The 19,195-nt window shown below is 41.3% G+C and overlaps 1 protein-coding gene across 2 annotated transcripts; it reads left to right on the top strand.

Annotated features, from left to right (window-relative positions):
• The first annotated feature begins 516 nt into the window (after positions 1-516).
• On the top strand, positions 517-16,392 carry anxa6 (annexin A6). Of its 2 annotated transcripts, none has more exons than XM_075481090.1 (25): positions 517-676; positions 1,714-1,769; positions 4,335-4,419; positions 4,617-4,711; positions 4,819-4,932; positions 5,030-5,120; positions 5,211-5,290; positions 5,414-5,470; positions 6,357-6,450; positions 6,852-6,947; positions 7,039-7,097; positions 7,222-7,344; positions 7,459-7,517; positions 7,829-7,907; positions 8,590-8,671; positions 8,761-8,855; positions 9,041-9,154; positions 11,628-11,718; positions 11,809-11,888; positions 12,150-12,203; positions 12,323-12,416; positions 12,549-12,644; positions 12,771-12,829; positions 12,989-13,111; positions 14,852-16,392. In XM_075481090.1, exons 2-25 carry the CDS (start codon positions 1,767-1,769, stop codon positions 14,909-14,911), a joined length of 1,983 nt encoding a protein of 660 aa, XP_075337205.1. In that variant the 5' UTR covers positions 517-676; positions 1,714-1,766; the 3' UTR covers positions 14,912-16,392. The 2 variants fall into 2 exon arrangements, with proteins under 2 accessions (XP_075337205.1, XP_075337204.1); XM_075481089.1 differs by having other exon boundaries at positions 12,989-13,126; positions 14,852-16,391.
• Positions 16,393-19,195: the final 2,803 nt, after the last annotated feature.

Here is a 19,195-nt window from a genome sequence, read left to right as displayed (position 1 = left end):
GTATGTGTTATACCCAGTCTTTGTCATTTTTTTTTCACATTTTGGGCACTTGACTTCTGTAGCTGACATTGTTTCAGTTGGTCTGTCTCCCCCATCCCCCCATAGTTTTGCTGGCGTGTCTCTCCCCCTCTTACTGGAATGGACTCCTGACGGGACAGAAATAGAGCAGCCGGGTTTTCACATAAGTGCCAATGAGCAGCTGCTCAAAAATCAAACTTCAGTTCCACCTCAAAGTGAACAAACTCGAAGTTTCCATGTAATACTTTTGCAGCTCAAAATATTTCACGTTCTTTAAGCGTCTACGCGTTTACTTTGACTTGTAGAACAAGAAATGCCATAATGGAGGTTGCAGACTCTGAGTTTCCCCAGATGAGTACGTGCGCAAAACACCCCATATATGCACCATCCTTTTGTTACTCATGCAAGTAGTACGCATTTGTAGTTATTTATTTCACTTATGACGCTACTCTCCTACACAGTGCCCCATCTACCTCTCACACGCAAGCACACACACTTTTGAGAAACTGCGTGGCTGAGCGCGCTGCAGTCGCTGCGTCAGAGGACACGTAACGAGGCATCCTGAATCTGACCAGGGCTGAGACAGACATAGCGGTTTATGCTGTAGGAGACAACACGACCACCGTCACCCAGCACCGACACTTTCTGCACAAACAAGGTAAGCCACTACCCGTTGCCTGGGTAGGGGATTCCTCTGTCTGAGCTGCCGCATTTAACGCGCAGTCTTCAGAGTGTGAATACTGCGTCATAAATTCACAGAAGTTTGATGATAACGTCATTTCACGAGCATGGGGATTTGCTGCAGAGGGGCAGACGGCCCCCGGCAAACAGATGTAGTTTAATACAAGTGACTTAGTTGATAAAAGACAATAATAAAAGACATAGTACTGATTTTGAACTGATATGTTTAAAACTTATGCTCTTGTTGGTTTCAGAGAAAAGTTTGATTCGGAAAAAAAACCTGAACCGTTAGATTCAAGGTCTCTGCAGTGTGGGGTGTGGCTCATTATATATAGATGCCCACTCACTCACAGATCAAGATTGTGACGTTAACTTAAACTGCATGCTATTTTTGGAGAGCTTCTCTGCGGCTTCAAATAAACAGTGCAGCACTTACAACCAGAGGGGAGCTTTTTGTTTATTTTCTCTGTAGAAACATTGAGTGGGACTAAGATTTACACATGTCAAGCATTAATCTTTTGATTAATATGAATAAACTTATTGGAATTGAGCTGTTTTATTTCTAAATCTCGAATTAAAGTCAAAGAAAGCTTGTAATGAGGCCCTCACATGTTTAACATGCCTGAATGGCTGCCTTATATGTTTGTATGACCAAGTGGAAAATCTGACCAGGTAGTTTCTCTGCAGGCTGATTTAATGTAAATCCCATCCACCATTAAGCCATTTTAGCTGAATTTGAGTGTGGGTCTTGCACAAAATGGTCTCCCGGGTCTTTGGGTTTTTGGTCCTTGGCTGCTTGGCTCATGATTATAGGAGATAGAAAACAGTTTTAACTGGCTGACAGGCAGCACACTGAACAGGCCAGCTAACTCAATTTACTCAGGAAAGAAGGGATCATCCTGATGTTTATTTGCTGCAAAATCTCTTGCACATTGAAGGGGAATGACACCCTCAGCAGAGAGGGGATGTTTTGCTATACCGCCACCAAGTCAGCATTTCTCTTTCTCTCTTTAGGCCTGAAACTATTGATTTCTGGGTAGTGTTGACACAGAAGACCAAATATAAATATGGTAAGTGGACAAGTCATCTCTCCTATTGCATTACGTAAGTATAACCTGGGTCACATTAGAATGGAGAATAGATCTTGTGTCTGTTTAACATAGGAAGATTTGTGTGCCATTGAATGAGGTGTGGATAGAATGGGTCATCTGCTGCCACCTGGCACCATGTGACCCCTCCACATCATAAAGCCAGCAGTGTAGGGTGTCACTTCTACCTGTGCCTGCACATCTGATGGACACACCTGACAGCATTTTTCCAAAGTCAGTAACTTTAGAATCATTTAAGGTTGTGGCAGGCATCCAACTTTCTTGTCTGGGGAACATGTCTGAGTCCTGAAACACACATAAAATCCTAAAAATATGTGTCCAAAAGCTGTGGCCATGGCAACAAACAAACAAGCCTCAATTAAAGAAGGAAGGAAGTAGCTGAAATTAAGTTAATAATTCTAAGTCCACTTTAATGCTCAACATAACCATGAGATATGTGATTAATTTAGTCAAACGTTGGTTGCTGGGGTCTTGCATTTGTGTCCCTGTTGCTATGCTATGCATACATGCAATGCAGCTGTCGTGCAGAGTGATGGTTGCTGTAGTTTCGCAGAGGCTCAGAGCGTTCAGTGGCCCCTCAGCAGAGAGGAGAGCACATTCTGGCTTAGAGCCTTATTGCAGCAGTAATTCACATGGCTGCAGCAGCAGTGTGAGTTATGAATAAATTTTGGCCACATTTTTTAATTTCCCACTACAAATGGGTTCATATAATTGGCCCAAAATGAAGGCAAGGCAAGGCATCTTTATTTATATAGTGCATTTCATACCACAGACAACTCAATGTGCTTTGTACTCAATGAAGGACCCAGAGTCCTTTTTTTTAATGCAGTGAGTGGGAGCAGAGCTATGTTTATGCTCTATAACATTATTTCACTGTATATGAGCTATTGTATGTCAGACCCTTGTAAAGACAGGTGGTCTGTGTGCAACCTGACTCCTGCAACATTTACACACCCTTTCCCAACTCTATCCACATGAATGGGCCACACGCACACACACATACACACAGAGCAGGTTTTTACTAGAATGTGTTCAGGGGTGAGACAGGTGCAAGTGGTCAACTGCTGTTACATCAGACTTGGCTACTCCTCCTGTCCCACTGTCCAGCCACTCCTCCTTTCATGCCGGCCATTGCTCAACCCGTGGAGAGAAAGCTGGGTCTAGCTAAAGCACTGTCAATAAGTGGGGAATATGGTACAAACTGGTAGTGCAGAAAAGGCAAAAGTTTTTTTCTAACATGCAGACTCTCAGTTGGGAAGGTTTACATGTAGTTTCCATCTTGCTTTTATGAATTATCTGAGATGATAAACAAGCAGCCAGTGATTGCAGTGGGCAAGATCTTTTGAAAGATCAAACATGACTTGGCCTTGAAAGAGTTACAGTTGTTCTGGTTAATGTAACAAAGTTGTTTGAACCTGCAGAAATATTATATAATATAATATTATTTTGATGAAATACAGTGGTAGAATGGTGGCTGTCAGAACACCTCGGTGTTGTTGTCAAGAAGAAACTAGTCTGTACCTTAACCCTAACCCTGGCAGCCAACAGTTGAATTACATGTTCTGTACAAGTGGATAAGTGGCTGCTTTGTAGTAGTTCTGAAGAGGCCACAGATGCTATCTTAATCTTTTCAATGGTGGTTGTTAAATGCCATCTATTTACAATGAGGACATGACAACATTGATTGGAGCGCAAAAACCTGAAATTATGTTGAAATAACACGTGTAATGTCCTTAAAAGTGCAGCCAATTATTTAAAAGTTGTCAGTCATGTTGATTACAGGAACCAAATCCCTGCCAGCTAAAATTAGGTCATAATTCAAAGCTGTAAAGAAAGTGTTTCTCATTTCCGCTAACAACCGTTTGGGTTATTATATTTGCAGCTGCATGAGTAGATTCTTGTTACATTTTGGTTTTATGAGCTGCCAAAAGTGAGGGTTTGACACTGTTAACATGCAAGCTGCAACTAGAAGCATGAGATCATTCTTTCTCGTGTAAATGTTGATATCTTACACCACAAAAGATTTACAAAAAATTGCAGAAAGCAGTTGCTTGGCCAGCAGTGGAGCAATATGAGGTAAATCTATAGACTCTACCATCACTCTTTTGCCCTGATATTGAGATATCAGCAGCCTCCTCTGTCCTTGCATGAATACTGTCTCTGTGTTAACAGACTTACTCTCTTGGAATTTATAAACATGTCTGTCTCCTTTTCAGATTAGACTTTTTAGTGTCATACTGACCAGACTCCCCGACGCTACAGCAGACAGTCTTCTATATGGCCATGACATACCCCTAATTTGACGGCTAATGCCTAAGTTAAACCTTTTCATGCTTTGAAAAATACATCACAAGGATGTCAACACAGAAGACTGCGAGATAATGTTACCATGTAATTAAAGTGTGAAAAGTTGCTCATGTATGTATTTTGTCAGATTTCTGAACATCCTCTATGCTACGGCACAGTTAAATGTTCAAAAAATATATTTTGTATGACATTTTGTTACATTATTTATTCTTCTTTTAGGTGTTCAGAGGCACAATATCAGATGACCCAGACTTTGATCCCAGCACTGATGCTGAAGCCCTTTACAATTCTATGAAAGGCATCGGTGAGTGCCTCACTTCTCTGTGACTCTGAGCAATGGAGGTGCAAAGGTCATCTTTTATCCTTCTCTCTTGTCAGCTTACTTGAGGGGCAGAGTATCCCCCCACCAACCAGTGGTGATAGTGATGCAGCCATAGTTCAGTCTTCGATGTGTGACTCAGATGTCAAAAACAGTTAAAAATGTTGCCTTTTGTTCCTCAGGTAGCGACAAAGAGGCCATCTTGGACCTGGTGACCTCTCGAAGCAATGCACAAAGGCAGGAAATCATTACAGCATATAAATGCAGTTTCGGAAAGGTACACAAATGCATTTTTGTGACATAGTTTGAATTATATGTCACGCAGTAACTTACTTTGACCCAAGAATGTTTTTGTGAATTTACAACATGATGCTGTCTTATCAGGACCTGATTGAAGATCTCAAATATGAGCTCACGGGGAAATTTGAGCGCCTCATTGTCAGTCTGATGAGAACCCCAGCCTACCACGATGCCAAGGAAATCCATGATGCGGTCAAAGTAAGACACTTTCCTCCAACACTGATTTGTTTTCCCTTTAGTCAGATTCATTGAAGCTGCAGTTGCTTCAGATTAAACCTTGTACTACTCTTTTAAGGGAGCCGGAACAAACGAGAGATGTTTGATTGAAGTCATGGCGTCTAGAAACAACAGACAGATGTGTGACATGGTTGCAGCTTACAAGGATGGTAAGACTTGTCAAAGAAGATAGCATATTAAACTAGACAGATTATGTGTTAGCATTTGGCAGCATTTTACACTGATGTCTGTGTCTCCAGCCTATGATAGGGACATCGAGGAGGATATAATCGCAGATACTTCAGGTCACTTTAAGAAGATGCTGGTTGTTCTACTTCAGGTCAGTTTACCGAGGAGTTGATGCCATCATCAGGGAAGCATCCAGTCACCCACACAGTGATTGCTTTTGCTACAGTGCCTTTAAACACGGACTGAGTATGTTGTTTTGATTTGATGCTTCCAGGGGACCAGAGATGAGTCGGGAGTGGTGGATGCAGACCTGGTGGAGCAGGACGCACAGGTGAGAATTTGAACTTTAATTATGAATTGGAAGCTGCATGTCTGCACTTTGCAACTTCATTCAACCTGCACTGAATAGATTATTGAATATTTTGTATGTAGTATGACTTCTTTAATTTGTTAAAAAAAACAGCTGCTGACGGTGTAGAGCGGTGTCATTCAGTGCATTTGGCTTTTATTGTTGAACTGGTAAAAAAAGGAAAACAATCAATATGTCTGCAGTTTTATTGGGGACGTACATGTCAGGCTACTGGGAAGCTACAGAGTGGCTTTGACACTAAAGCGGAGATCATATCTATATGGCTAGTGATACAAGGATACTCCTCATATGCAGATTAAACCTCTGACTGCTCTTTTCACTTATTTATTCAGTGACCCATATAAACAGGTTTGTCAAGCAAACTCAAGACATGAAGATTCACAAAACTTTTTTTAAATATTTAGACAATGGGAGCAAATGAAAACTAGTCTTCTTTTGTAAATCAGACAACATGATGCGTGACATCTTATCACATTCACTCCAAAATATAATTATCATCAGGTTAATCATTAAAGAAAGTAATAGTTACTTGCAGTTGAATACAGAAAAGTTTTGACATGATTGCATGCAGCTGGTAAAGATAAAAGTAGCATGATATAACATGGTATAACAGTCACCGGAGTCATTTTACTTTCAATGATTTATTCATACTTAAAATACTTTAAGTAGCATTTAAATGCAGATTTTATGATAAAGATATTTTACAATGTGGTGTTTGCACTTTTTCTCATGTGAAGTTTCCTCCGCCCGAAGCGTGTCCGATTCAGTGATCGTTCTTAAACTTTGCTACAAGTAGCCTTTTGTTGTTTATGCCTTATGTTATCCATATTTTGTCACCTCTGTGTAGGACCTTTACGACGCTGGAGAAGCACAGTGGGGAACCGACGAGGCCAAGTTCATCATGATCCTGGGAAACCGCAGTGTGACCCACCTCCGCATGGGTAAGCACAGCTCACAGGGAGATCAGCATGACAGTGAGGCATCTAAGGCATCCCCACGGTGACGTCAGATCTCAGCAGTTAATGATGCCTTCAAGGCAGTCATTAATGCGGAACTGTGGAAATCCTTTTAAACAGTAACAGTTTTCTGCTAATGTATGTTTGGATAGTCTCCTGTTCATAAATTGACTTAGTAAATACCTGCCACAGTTGGCAATAAGATGTCAAAAAACTTGACTTCTGAGAAAGTTGCATTGATTCGAGAAGCTGTTTAGTCTGAGGCTGTACAACGACACAGTTCAGATGGAAACCACCTTAACATAACGTGGTAAAGATTATCAGAAGTATCAGAGAAACTGAAAATTTGTCAGGATTTAACGCCATGTTGTCTTGTGTTATTTTAGTTTTTGATGCATATGAGAAGGTTGCAGAGATGTCTATCGAGGACAGCATTAAGAATGAGCTGTCTGGAGACTTTGAGAGGCTGATGCTGGCTGTCGGTAAGAAACACACCAAAAGTACCAATTTACATCCACATAGGATCTGCGAAGTAGTTCATTACTTTCATTACTTTCTGGTGTCTTCTTGCAGTCCAGTGCATAAGGAGTGTTCCTATGTTCTATGCCAGGCGCCTTTACAAGTCAATGAAGGTAAACATCAGTAGTCATGCTATCTGTAGACCTCGTCAGCACAAACAGTGTGGCTAATATTTTTGTTATTTTGGCAGATTGTGTTGCAGTTGTTTAAGATTATTCAAGATTGTTGCCTTTCCAGGGTCTCGGTACAGCTGACAACACTTTGATCCGGATCATGATTTCTCGCTCTGAAATTGACATGTTGGACATTCGAGAGTGCTTCCGTCTCAGATACGAGATGTCGCTTTATAATATGATCAAGGTTAGGAAAAAAGCTGTCAGGCTTTACACACCACCAGGATCTAAATGCATTACAACTTTGAAATGAATGATATGAATTACAATATGATATTTGTATATTTTATGTGTATTTCAGGATGATACATCAGGAGATTACAAGAGGACTCTGCTTAAGTTGTGTGGAGGGGATGATGAGTAAGTTCGAGTGAGGCTGCAGACAGTATTAACAACCAGTTGGGGGCGACAGAGCGCCACCTCTCAGCAGTACATGTTTTCTGAGGTCATAGAACTTCAGCTTCAGCACTTTGTTGTTGTGATAGGTGAAGCTTGTTTTCATGATAGTGTCGCAGAGACTAAAACTAGTTAATTAAGCTGATATCTGAGTATTGCCTCAGCAAACTAGTTTAGAGGGTTTTAAAACTCATTCCTCCTCCTAGAAGTGTACCCAGGCTTGAGGTTGTATGCTTTGCTGAGTGTGCTGTGTTGTGTCAAACTGATCATTACAGCTTAGCTGGAGAGTTCTTCCCTGAAGCTGCTCAGATAGCCTACAAGATGTGGGAATTAAGTTCCATGACCAAAGTGCAGGTTTGAATCTCATCCGCTCCCGCTTTAGATCTGTCATTGCATGTTTGGCTTGGCAGTGCCTTGTTACCTGCTTGGCCCCACAATGATTTGCTACTGGCAGTGCAACAAGCTTGCGCTGATAACGTTTCCATGTCTGCACAGTGAGGGCTTTGTTAACTTTGGATACGATCAGAATGCCGTTCACCGAAATACAAATCGTTTTTGTTGTAATGTTCTCTCCAAACCTCCATTTTTGGAGCGTTGTAAGATGGAGGGTGAATGTCAGAAAGGTCTCAGCATTGTTGTTAACAAAAGGCTTTCTCACTAACGCTTCAAAAAAACTGAGCACTTTCCCAGCCTACCAACCTATTCATTGTTGGTGGTGTCATGAATTCTAACTTCATGAGGGCACCCGCCCCCTCAAATGTCAACAGATAATTATCATAAAGCTTAGTGTGCTGTTTCAGTTGAAATCAGTTCAATAATCTTTGAACAAGAAACTGTTATGTGGAAAATTTCCATTTTGCATGCTCTGCACACCTCTGTGTTTTCTGCTCTTAAGCTTACAAATTTGGTGTTTTTGATTCAACAATAATTGGGTGTGTATAAAGAATTGTCTTACTTTACTTATTAACGTCATGTTTGGATGTGAGTGTAAGTGCTGATTGTCATTCCTTTATTATTGTTATTTCCACCACCTCAGCTAAGGCCTACGGTCCGCCCTGCGCCTAATTTGGACGCTGCTGCTGATGCACAAGCACTGAGGAAAGCTATGAAGGGATTCGGTATGCAATCCTCTAAACTACATTGACCGCGCTTTAGCAAGTTTACAAATTTATTTCTACAAATTTTACTTCCTCTGTCTTGACCATAGGAACAGACGAAGATGCAATCATTGACATTGTTGCTCAAAGAACCAACTCCCAGAGGCAAGAGATCAGACAGGCCTTCAAATCCCTGCTGGGAAGGGTGAGGGAAGCGAATGCTTGATGATGAATGAACATATACAAATATACGAGTTGGAATATATTTTCTTAGCTTTGTTTGCTAAATTGATACGTAACCTCCACTGGACTTATTTTGAAATCTCATAAGTTATAAAGAACTTCGTAGTTTAACGTCCTAATACCTGACTATGTTTGATCACCTGCCAGGATCTGATGAAGGACCTGAAGTCTGAACTGTCAAAGAACTTAGAGAGGCTGATCATTGGCCTTATGCTGACTCCTGCTGCGTTTGATGCCAAAATGATGAGAAAGGCAATGGAGGTAATGTACCTGTAGATGACATCTAATGATTTCCACTCCAATATCACGAAGTAACACTGCTGTTTGCACTGCAACTTGCAATATTGCACAATATTGCATTTTTTATTTTACCTTATGTTATAGGTTAGTATAGGTCTTAGATTAGCATAGGCTATTATGTGTATTATATCTTCAGTACAGCTCTTGTAATTATCGTAAAAATGTATATTGTAGTATCCACATTGCCTATTTATTGTTACTGTCTTTGTTAGAGTACTTATGACATGACATGTTACGGCATGTTATTTCTTGTTATGGCAGCTGCTGTACGGTGTCCTGTCCTAAGAATTTCAGTGCCCAGTCCGACTCTGTTGTTCTGTGTATCTGACAATAAAAGACTTGACTTGACTTGACTAACAGGAGAAAAACCTGGACTACGAAGAAAGTGTGTCACACATTGCAGAAGTAGTGTCTTCTAACGCTTGATAGAACGGAAAAAGGATAACCAAAGTTATTTGGATACACCAGTCTGTGCGCCATTCAGTCCTGTAAGAGCTCCCAAATACACCGAAGGAGAGGGCCAACGGTATAATCCATCCATCCATCCATTATCTTCCGCTGGTCCGGGGATCGGGTCGCGGGGGCAGCAGCTTGAGCAAAGAGACCCAGACGTCCCTGTCCCCGGCCACTTCCTCCAGCTCTTCTGGGGGGACCCCGAGGCGTTCCCAGGCCAGCCGAGAGACATAGTCTCTCCAACGTGTCCTGGGTCTTCCCCGGGGCCTCTTCCCAGTGGGACGGGCCCGGAACACCTCACCGGGGAGGCGTCCAGGAGGCATCCTAACCAGATGCCCGAGCCACCTCATCTGACTCCTCTCGATGTGGAGGAGCAGCGGTTCTACTCCGAGCCCCTACCGGATGACCGAGCTTCTCACCGTATATCTAAGGGAGAGCCCAGACACCCTGCGGAGGAAACTCATTTCGGCCGCTTGTATTCGCGATCTCGTTCTTTCGGTCACTACCCACAGCTCGTGACCATAGGTGAGGGTAGGAACATAGATTGACCGGTAAATCGAGAGCTTCACCTTCTGGCTCAGCTCCTTCACCACGACGGGCCGGTGCAGAGCCCGCATCACTGCAGACGCCGCACCGATCCGCCTGTCAATCTCCTGCTCCATTCGTCCCTCACTCGTGAACAAGACCCCGAGATACTTGAACTCCTCCACTTGGGGAAGGATCTCATTCCCGACCCGGAGAGAGCATTCCACCCTTTTCCGGCTGAGGACCATGGTCTTGGATTTGGAGGTGCTGATTCTCATCCCAGCCGCTTCACACTCGGCTGCGAACCGCTCCAGTGAGAGCTGAAGGTCACGGCCCGACGACGCCAATAGAACCACATCGTCCGCAAAAAGCAGAGACCCGATTCTGAGGTCGCCAAACTGGACCCCCTCAACGCCCTGGCTGCGCCTAGAAATTCTGTCCATAAAAATTATGAACAGAATCGGTGACAAAGGGCAGCCCTGACGGAGTCCAACCCTCACAGGAAACATGTCCGACTTACTGCCGGCAATGCGGACCAAACTCTGACACCGGTCATACAGAGACCAAACAGCCCATATCAAGGGGTCCGGCACTCCATACTCCCGGAGCACCCCCCACAAGAGTCCCCGAGGGACACGGTCGAACGCCTTCTCCAAGTCCACAAAACACATGTAGACCGGTTGGGCGAACTCCCATGCACCCTCCAGGATCCTGCCGAGGGTATAGAGCTGGTCCACCGTTCCACGGCCAGGACGAAAACCACACTGCACCTCCTGAATCCGAGATTCAACTATCCGGCGGATCCTCCTCTCCAGTACCCCCGAAAAGACCTTACCAGGGAGGCTGAGGAGTGTGATCCCCCTATAGTTGGAACACACCCTCCGGTCCCCCTTTTTAAAGAGGGGGACCACCACCCCGATCTGCCAGTCCAGAGGCACTGCCCCCGACTGCCAACGGTATAATATGACATCTCAATTTTTTTTCCGAGCCTGAACTGTAGTATGAAACAGAGCTGGTGTGTGAATGCCATCACATTTTCTCAGGAAATATTTGATAATCAAATTGCTCTATTTTTAGTGTTTTCCCCTTTGCTGCACACAGGGATCATTCTTAATTCTGAACGGACAGTTGTTAAGTGGAAAATGTTTGACAACTGTATGTCCCTATTTTCTATGTTTTTAAGCAGCTGATTTGATAATAATTTGAAGGAAACTTGTCAAAGTATAGGTGTAATCTGTTATGTAGATATAAAGACTCCACTGAACTGGGACGGTGATGACCATTGGCCATCAAATTAGCAAAACACGGATATTGTCAGAACTTATGTGCAAGACTAGGTAACGTGTACTCCTCATCCCAAGTGTGTGCTGTTGGTTTCTTTCAGCTGAATATATTACTTTGATGCTGCTTCTTTGAATCTCCCCCTTTTTGTGTGTAAATCTCTTTATATTAACAGGGGGCTGGGACAGATGAACATTCTCTGATCGAGATCCTGGTCACCAGGAGCAACGAGGAAATACTAGCCATGAACGCTGCTTATCAGGATGGTGAGTTTCTTACCCAAAAATTAGGATTTGAAGTCACTTTCTTTTCATGGAGACCTTTTCCAGCACATCCAGTATTCTGTCCTTTTACAGCCTATAAGAAGTCTCTGGAGGAAGCCATTCAGTCAGAGACATCAGGCCACTTCTGTCGCATCCTTGTTTCTCTGGTGCAGGTAACCACCGTCATCTTCGTGAGAACTTAGACTGTGTTTAATTTCCACGCCCACTCACTGGTTACACTTTGGTGTGTGTTCTCAGCTGCAGCTGACTCGAACAGACACAAATATCTATTTAATCACCTCCACGTTTTATTCTCAGAATGTCTTGACATTACTTTTTAATGGAAGAGCACATGTTTGGGGTTTAAGCACTGATACACTAGATCAGAGTTGTGCATCTCGATATTTACATTCAACTTTCTTTGCCATGATCAGGGTGCAAGAGAGGAAGGCCCTGCAGATGTGGAAAGAGCCAATGCTGATGCTCAGGTGAGCTTGTGTACAGCATAGTATTGACATCAGAAGTGTAAGATTTAAATGTGCTAAAAACACAAAATGGAAGAGTGGAATTAAATGTTTGTTCCTGTTGTTCTTCTCTGGCGTTTCAGGAACTTGCTGACGCTTGCAACGCAGAATCTGACGACATGGAGATGAAATTTATGAGTATCCTTTGCACCAGGAGCTTCCCCCATCTGAGGAGAGGTAAAAGTAAAAAACATATCCATCACAATGATCATTAAAGTATAAATCTATGCGAATCTCTGCCTGATGTCAACAACAAAATAGATTCGGCTTCGCTTCCAGTAGCTGATCACTGTTTTGTACTTTTCACAGTGTTCCAGGAGTTTGTCAGATACACCAACAAGGACATTGAACAGATTATCAAGAAGGAAATGTCAGGAGATGTGAAAAATGCATTTTATGCAATAGGTACTGGTTCCTTTGTGTTTAAGCTTTATACCTTTTGACCTTTCTTAGTTGATTCTGCTGACGGCAGAATTTGTTGTTTGCTGGCTCCCTCGAAGACCTTTCTTTCTCTCTCTCTTTCCTTTTCAGTTTGCAGTGTGAAGAACCAGCCCTCTTACTTTGCAGACCGTTTGTACAAAGCAATGAAGGTACTGACTGACTCATAGTGCTTTCTCTATCGTATTGCAGCATATGTTTGAGACACTGTATACCAAACAAATCGAGTGACGACGCGTTAGGCGCTTTCCTGCAGTAGCAGCTACTGTTACAAAGTCAAACTGAACAAATTAATCTGATTTCCTCTGCAGGGTCTTGGTACAGATGACAGAGCGCTGATCCGCATCATGGTGTCCCGTAGCGAGGTCGACCTTTTCAACATTCGGAAAGAGTTCAAGGAAACGCACGATGTCACCCTCCATGAATTCATCCAGGTAGAGACTATGATTGTAAGTCAGAGTCTCTGCTTATTAACACTCTTGTTTGGCTTGTTTTGCTCTCGTCTGATGCATGTCTGTGGAGTTTTTGTCTCACGTCTCTTTCTTTTCTTTTTTTTTCACACCCTGTGTGAGCGTGCCTTTGCACATCCTTCATCTGCTGTGGTGGGGTGGTGGGGTACGGTAATCTACAGCTTCCTGCGGTGAACTACGGGTCTGTGGCTACTGCACATCTGTTTAGGAATTTCCCTAACCTAACTTCCTCATTATATCTGCTGTGTGATTGGCTGAGACAGGAAGTTCCTGAAAGCAGTTCTATTATAACTTACAGATTAAATCACCGTGACACCAATACAGACTAGCAGGCAGGATGCCCTGGATTTGTTGCAACAGCTATATACTGCTATAAGCTGTTAATTCTCAAGATTGTAAATAATCAAATAATTTGTATAAATAAAATTTCAGAATTGTGTCGTTTCATTGAGCAAGACCGTGCGTTTAAAGGAACACTTTTAGGTAGTTTCATTTGCAAAACAGGTACCGAGTTGCGCACTGGATCAAACGCCAAATTTTGTGTGTTTATCTAATAAACTGACAATTGAAATCAATATTCAGACATGTAGCATACTGGTAAATATAAAAAAAGAAAATTTAAAGGAATAACTATAGTTAGTAAGTAAGTATTTATTTACATAGCACCTCTTCTGCAATAAAATGCAGCTCAAAGTGCTTTACATAAAAAACAAAAACATAATAACTACTACCGCCGAGTGCTGCACGCGAAAATGAACTCCAACTCATCTACGAGCAGGTTCAGTGTAAATATCTAATACTGTAAAGATTCCAGTGGCAGATTTAGGGAGAACTGCTTGTCTGTGGAAATCAAGAGAGGGGCATAGAGGTAGAGGTTCTTCTCCAAAGCCATATCACCAAAAAAAGTCAAATATTGGAATTTGGAATGATATCAGCTGTGTTAAATCAAGGAATTTCCAGGATATTGTAATGTGAACAGTTGTAAGTCTATATTGTAAGGCATAAATTTTATGTAAATGTAGAACGAGCTCTTAAAGCAGTGCTGCATGCGTGCAAGGACAGCTGCCACGAGCAAAGACCCTCAACCTGCGGCTAACAGCTATACGTTTTCTTTATCTTGATCCATCGGTAATTCTGCTCTTCATTCTTTATACTAACTCTGTTTTCTAAATGCTTGCTAAAGCTGATGTCTTGTTTATCAAGGATATTTTTATATATATTTTTTTCATTTTCAAAGAAATTCTTGTAATTGTTTTTCTAAATGAGGCCAGATTAAAGTGAGAGTCCTTAGGCGACCGGTCACATTAAGGAAGGAACAAAGGGCAACATTAAATAGAGGCACATTTACTGCCCCGTGTGAATATTTACTCTATACATGTAAAAGAGCAAGTAAATAAGCTTAATTCCCAAAATGAGAACCTATTCCTCTTTTTTCCCATTGTTTGACATGTTACATAATCATATTTATAACTACAAAATAGAAATCATTATCTACAAGTGTCAACTGATATGAAGGGTATTTCCACTCTCCGCAGCTTCTTTGTTAAGTTGTAGTGCTTTTGTTCTACGGTTTTGCTGTTGTGTAAGCTGGATGTAAAGCCTGCTTTCCTGTCTCAGCTTGGTGATGACCAAACGTCAGCAGACATTAACAGTATTTTCCGTAAATTCCAACTCGTGCTGTGTGTGTTTTCCATCCACATTCAGGGGGATACCTCAGGAGACTACCGTAAAACCCTGCTGATGCTCTGTGGAGGAGAAGATTAAACCTGCTAAACGGCTCCTCTTCAGCTTTGTTCACAAACTTCAGCGACCACGATACAAACAAGCCTGTTCACAAAGTCAAAACAGTGGTGGTTAATGTCAGTATGTGTTGCCAGTGTCCTTATATATGCTGCCACTCTCCAGCCAAACCAAGTGACCCGCTGTATGATGACCTCTCAGCCCTGCAAGCCAGTTTTCTGCTCTCACACCTACTCACCTTGTCCGGCAGGATGATGTCTGTCTTTTTTACAGTGTCAAATGTGACGTGAAGCTGTGTGTCCAAGTGGCTCCACACGTACAGCGTTGCCTAGTAGGCGCTCCAGCAGTGCCTTCAGCTTGGTGCCCTCCCATTGAGTACTATAATTTTTAAGATATCAAATAAACCTGAATTAAACAAATATAATGACAAAAAAAATCCTCTTTTTTCTTTCCTCTTACATTTTGATAATGAAGAATAAGATCAACAAACCCCATGTTCTTTTTTTATACTATGTTTTTGAAAAATGTCTTTGTTCTTTACATTATATCTTGAGGGTGTATTGTATTTGGCAGGGTAGTGCAGCGTTTACATGTATCGATGCTGGCAGTTGCACTGATGTGAGCAAAATGAACTATCAGGAAACTCCCACTCTAAGCCTCTTCTGCTTAAAGTACTCAAAAATACTCAAAAGTTATTGCTGCACACTTATTTTAGCCTCCATGAATACGGGCTGATAATAACAGAGTAATTATGCAGTCAAGCTAATACTATGTAGCAACTAAAAGTAGCTAAATATAATGAATTTAAATAAATGTAGCTCTGTCCCTTGGGTTTGTCATATATATCAACCTTGCAGTGGTACAGCATGACTGAGCAGAATCAGTACACCAACACGTAAGTGAGACAAAACAAAATCTGTGCTCTTTTATGCATTTACACACAACTCGACTTCATGCTTCTCATTTGCACTTGTGCGCTTGGCAATGCCAGAGGAAGGTGCAATTGAGCTGTCTGTGCTCTTGTTAGTCTCAGTTGGTTGCGTATGTGTGAGTGCAGCTGTTGTGAGGCCATTTCGAGTTAAAAGAGGAAAGAAGAAAAAAGACGTATGTGGTGAGGAAATCCCCTGCAGTGCGCCAAAATCCAAGGCAACAAATAGAAGTCTGCAGCAGTCAGTCACTTTGGTTTTAATGGCACACCCAACCTGAAATTGTTCTATTTGATGATAATTACACGAGATTACGAGATAACTTTAATAGCACAATCAATATATCAATAAGCACTCTGTTCTTGAATTTCCCTTCTGATAGCAGGGGGAACTTTCTTACTAATTTCAGTTTAATTATTTCAAAGCTGTTGTGTCCTCAGGGAGAGTCATGGGTGTTCTTTTAGCCTTTTACTTTTATCATCTACAGTTTTTTTTTGTGCTGGCATCACAATGTGATCGTGCACTTCATCTAGGCCCGCCATACTGTGCATATGCACGTTTATTACATGTAATCTGTGTGCTTTTTGCAGTGCTCTCACAATATCATGTGTTGCATGCTTGTGGCTCTTTTGTATCATTCAGGTGTCTCGACAAGCATGCATGTGTGCAGCGAAAGTAGCACACATGGATTAAACATGCACATACAGTAGCCTGCAAGCTACTGTGTGAAAATTATTCAAATGCACATACGGTAGTTCTCTTTTCATGTGCTGGGTTATTCAGTAAGGGGAGGCTACACAGCTGGACACACACCAGGTTCTGTTCAGGCAGAGCCTGCAGTATCAGGCTATTTCTTTGGGTTACGGGAATTCCCCAAGTCTCGCATTGAAATTGCTTCCCCCCTATTCACCAGTTTCCTTAAAAAGTGCCTCTCCGACATAAGCTGAATGTGTGGGTGAGTTGTTGTTTATTTGTTTTAACATTTGAGTTGTGGATACAGAATATTTTAGTCTTATTATCTGTGGCATTGTATCATTTCTTTAATGTTAATGTTTAGGGGTGGTTCTTGTGTTCATTTAAAAAAGTGCTGTTGATCTTGGTTTGTAAAAAGTAACAGTGAAAAGATTGATATTTTTACTTTTTTGCATCTTATAATAGTTAGCTCTTAAGTTATGTGCAATTGACAAGCTAATTACCACAATTATGATATACTCCTAAACTGGATCTTATGTTCTTATGTCTTCTTATCCATAATTTAAATGTGTTTTGATATATAATTGGCATGAGGAGAAAACAAAGTGAGCAGTCTGCTATCCTGCAGGATTAAATGATGGGTGATATTTCCTGTATCCCCAGGCTTTTGTTTCTTGTTCTGTGCTGGCAAGCTCAGAGTCATCACCCTGTTTATTGTTTTAGCACATCACAGGAGCCTGAGGAAGTGCTGTGCACTAGTAAATACTGACAGGGTGTTTAGAGGCAGGCCTAGGACAGAGGAAAAAACATCTTTTGTATGTGAGCCACATGAGTTGTGCGTTTGCTTTTTCCTGTAGCCATTGAATGGCTCTCTGGGGGACACATTTACAAATTTTTTCACCAATGGGACACACAGCTGTGTGTGTTGCTGTGCAGTACGTGACTGACGTGTGAGAAGTGTGTGACTGTGTTGAAAAGTTTAAGAATTTTTGTAGCTATTATGAAGGATTTTCATTTAAGATTCGTGGCTGATGAAGGCATTTTAGAGTCTGACAACCGTCTTTTGTTTTGTCATTCTTTGTCTTTAAAGTAGTGAAATCCACTGTGAAAATATCAACTATTTAATTCTTGAAGAGGGAGACGTTTTTATGAAATTTGTTACTAAACTGGTTTCTTTATGACTTTCTTTATATATATTTTTTTCTACCAGTTCTGCAGTTCTACCCTGATATTAGTGGTGGACAGGAAGCACTACCTGTGGCTGCTGAAAAGATAAACAAAAGGTTTGATTATGACAAGCTTATTGTGAACCATTTCAAGTATAGTTTGAAGTACTTGCAAACTGGGTGTTTGGAAACTGGGTGACTTGACACAACATTTTTCCTGATAAGGCCTCCAACGACAAACCGCTTTTTACTTGCGATTGATGCAAGGCATGTTCGCACTGATCAGAAGTACTCAGTACGCAGCCTTGGAAACACACAGTACTTAGTCGGGACTATACACTTGAGCAATTATGTCTGATTGTGTCAGGTTATAGCCTTAGGAACTGTATAAACGTCATGCTTCCAGTTAAGAGAAAAATGGCCAATGCAACTGAAATTTGACCGCAGATGATCTGTTTGTAAATTCCCACAGATTATTACTATTTCTTTGAGTGCTTATCTCATGTTTTGTTTTGCTTTGTTAGTGGGGCTTTCAACAAAGTTCTGAAACTCCGGTCAAACACAACTCATACATTGTACTGTTTTAGCTCTAGCTTACACAATTAACCCCTTTCACTTTTTGAAGTCCCTGAACCGGCAAAAACACGGCTCAGTTTCTAAGGCTTGTCAAGCATAACACATTCACAGTCAAGGAGAAACCGCTTAAAACCACTGTAGTTAAAATGGATGCTGTGATCAATTTCTGCTATATATATATTTGTAGAGGTACAGAACAGAGTACATGATTTTTAGAACAGGCCATGTCTAATTTACTGTTTTGACTTGGAAGAACTAAAACTATATTAGTCTGTAGATAGTCATGAGGAAAAGGAGCTTTACTTTTTTTTTTGACTGCTTTCCATTGCCTAAGTGACAAACAATCAGTGTCACGCTGTATCAGACATTCATGATTACATCCAAGAAATGTTGAGTCTGTAAATTTGATATTGCACATGCTGTACTTCTATCAATGTATGGATGTGTTAATCTCCATATTCTTTATATTGCACAGCTACATATGAGGTGCAGTTATGTAAATGTAATGTCTTTGGGGAGAAACTAACAGAACACACAATTTGGAATGACCATGATGTGTCTGTTTCTGAGATTTTTGTTTTTCTTCTTCAGATGAGAATTAGGATCTTTAGTTGTTCTGAGAAGAAGAAAAAAACTGATCAAGTAGATCCATCAAGAAGATTAGCAAGGTTTTATGTTCACCATTCATAGATAGAATTCCCTAATAAACTAAAAAAAATGACATGTAACCTATGCGTATGTACATTACTTAAATGTCAGTTACACAGATAAATGAACTGCATAACATCATTTGACATTACCAAAATCCTAGGTGATACAAAAGTACTAGTTTGTGCTAAAAACCAATGAGACAGCCAATCCATCAGTAAATCATTTTACTCCTCTGTCTGTATAATATCAAGTAAATTGTATAATTAGTTAGAGTGATTAGGTTTGGCAAGAGGCTT

This window comes from Odontesthes bonariensis, chromosome 13 (assembly GCF_027942865.1).
Source record: "Odontesthes bonariensis isolate fOdoBon6 chromosome 13, fOdoBon6.hap1, whole genome shotgun sequence".
NCBI lineage: Eukaryota > Metazoa > Chordata > Actinopteri > Atheriniformes > Atherinopsidae > Odontesthes > Odontesthes bonariensis.
The sequence above is the reverse complement of the archived record's forward strand: the minus strand, read 5'-3'. Positions and strand labels throughout refer to the sequence as shown.

Coding starts and splice junctions, on each gene's coding strand:
- anxa6 (XM_075481089.1), top strand. Junction 5,471..6,356: donor TGGTGGAGCAGGACGCACAG/GTGAGAATTTGA, acceptor ACCTCTGTGTAG/GACCTTTACGACGCTGGAGA. Junction 7,345..7,458: donor CGCTTTATAATATGATCAAG/GTTAGGAAAAAA, acceptor TGTGTATTTCAG/GATGATACATCAGGAGATTA.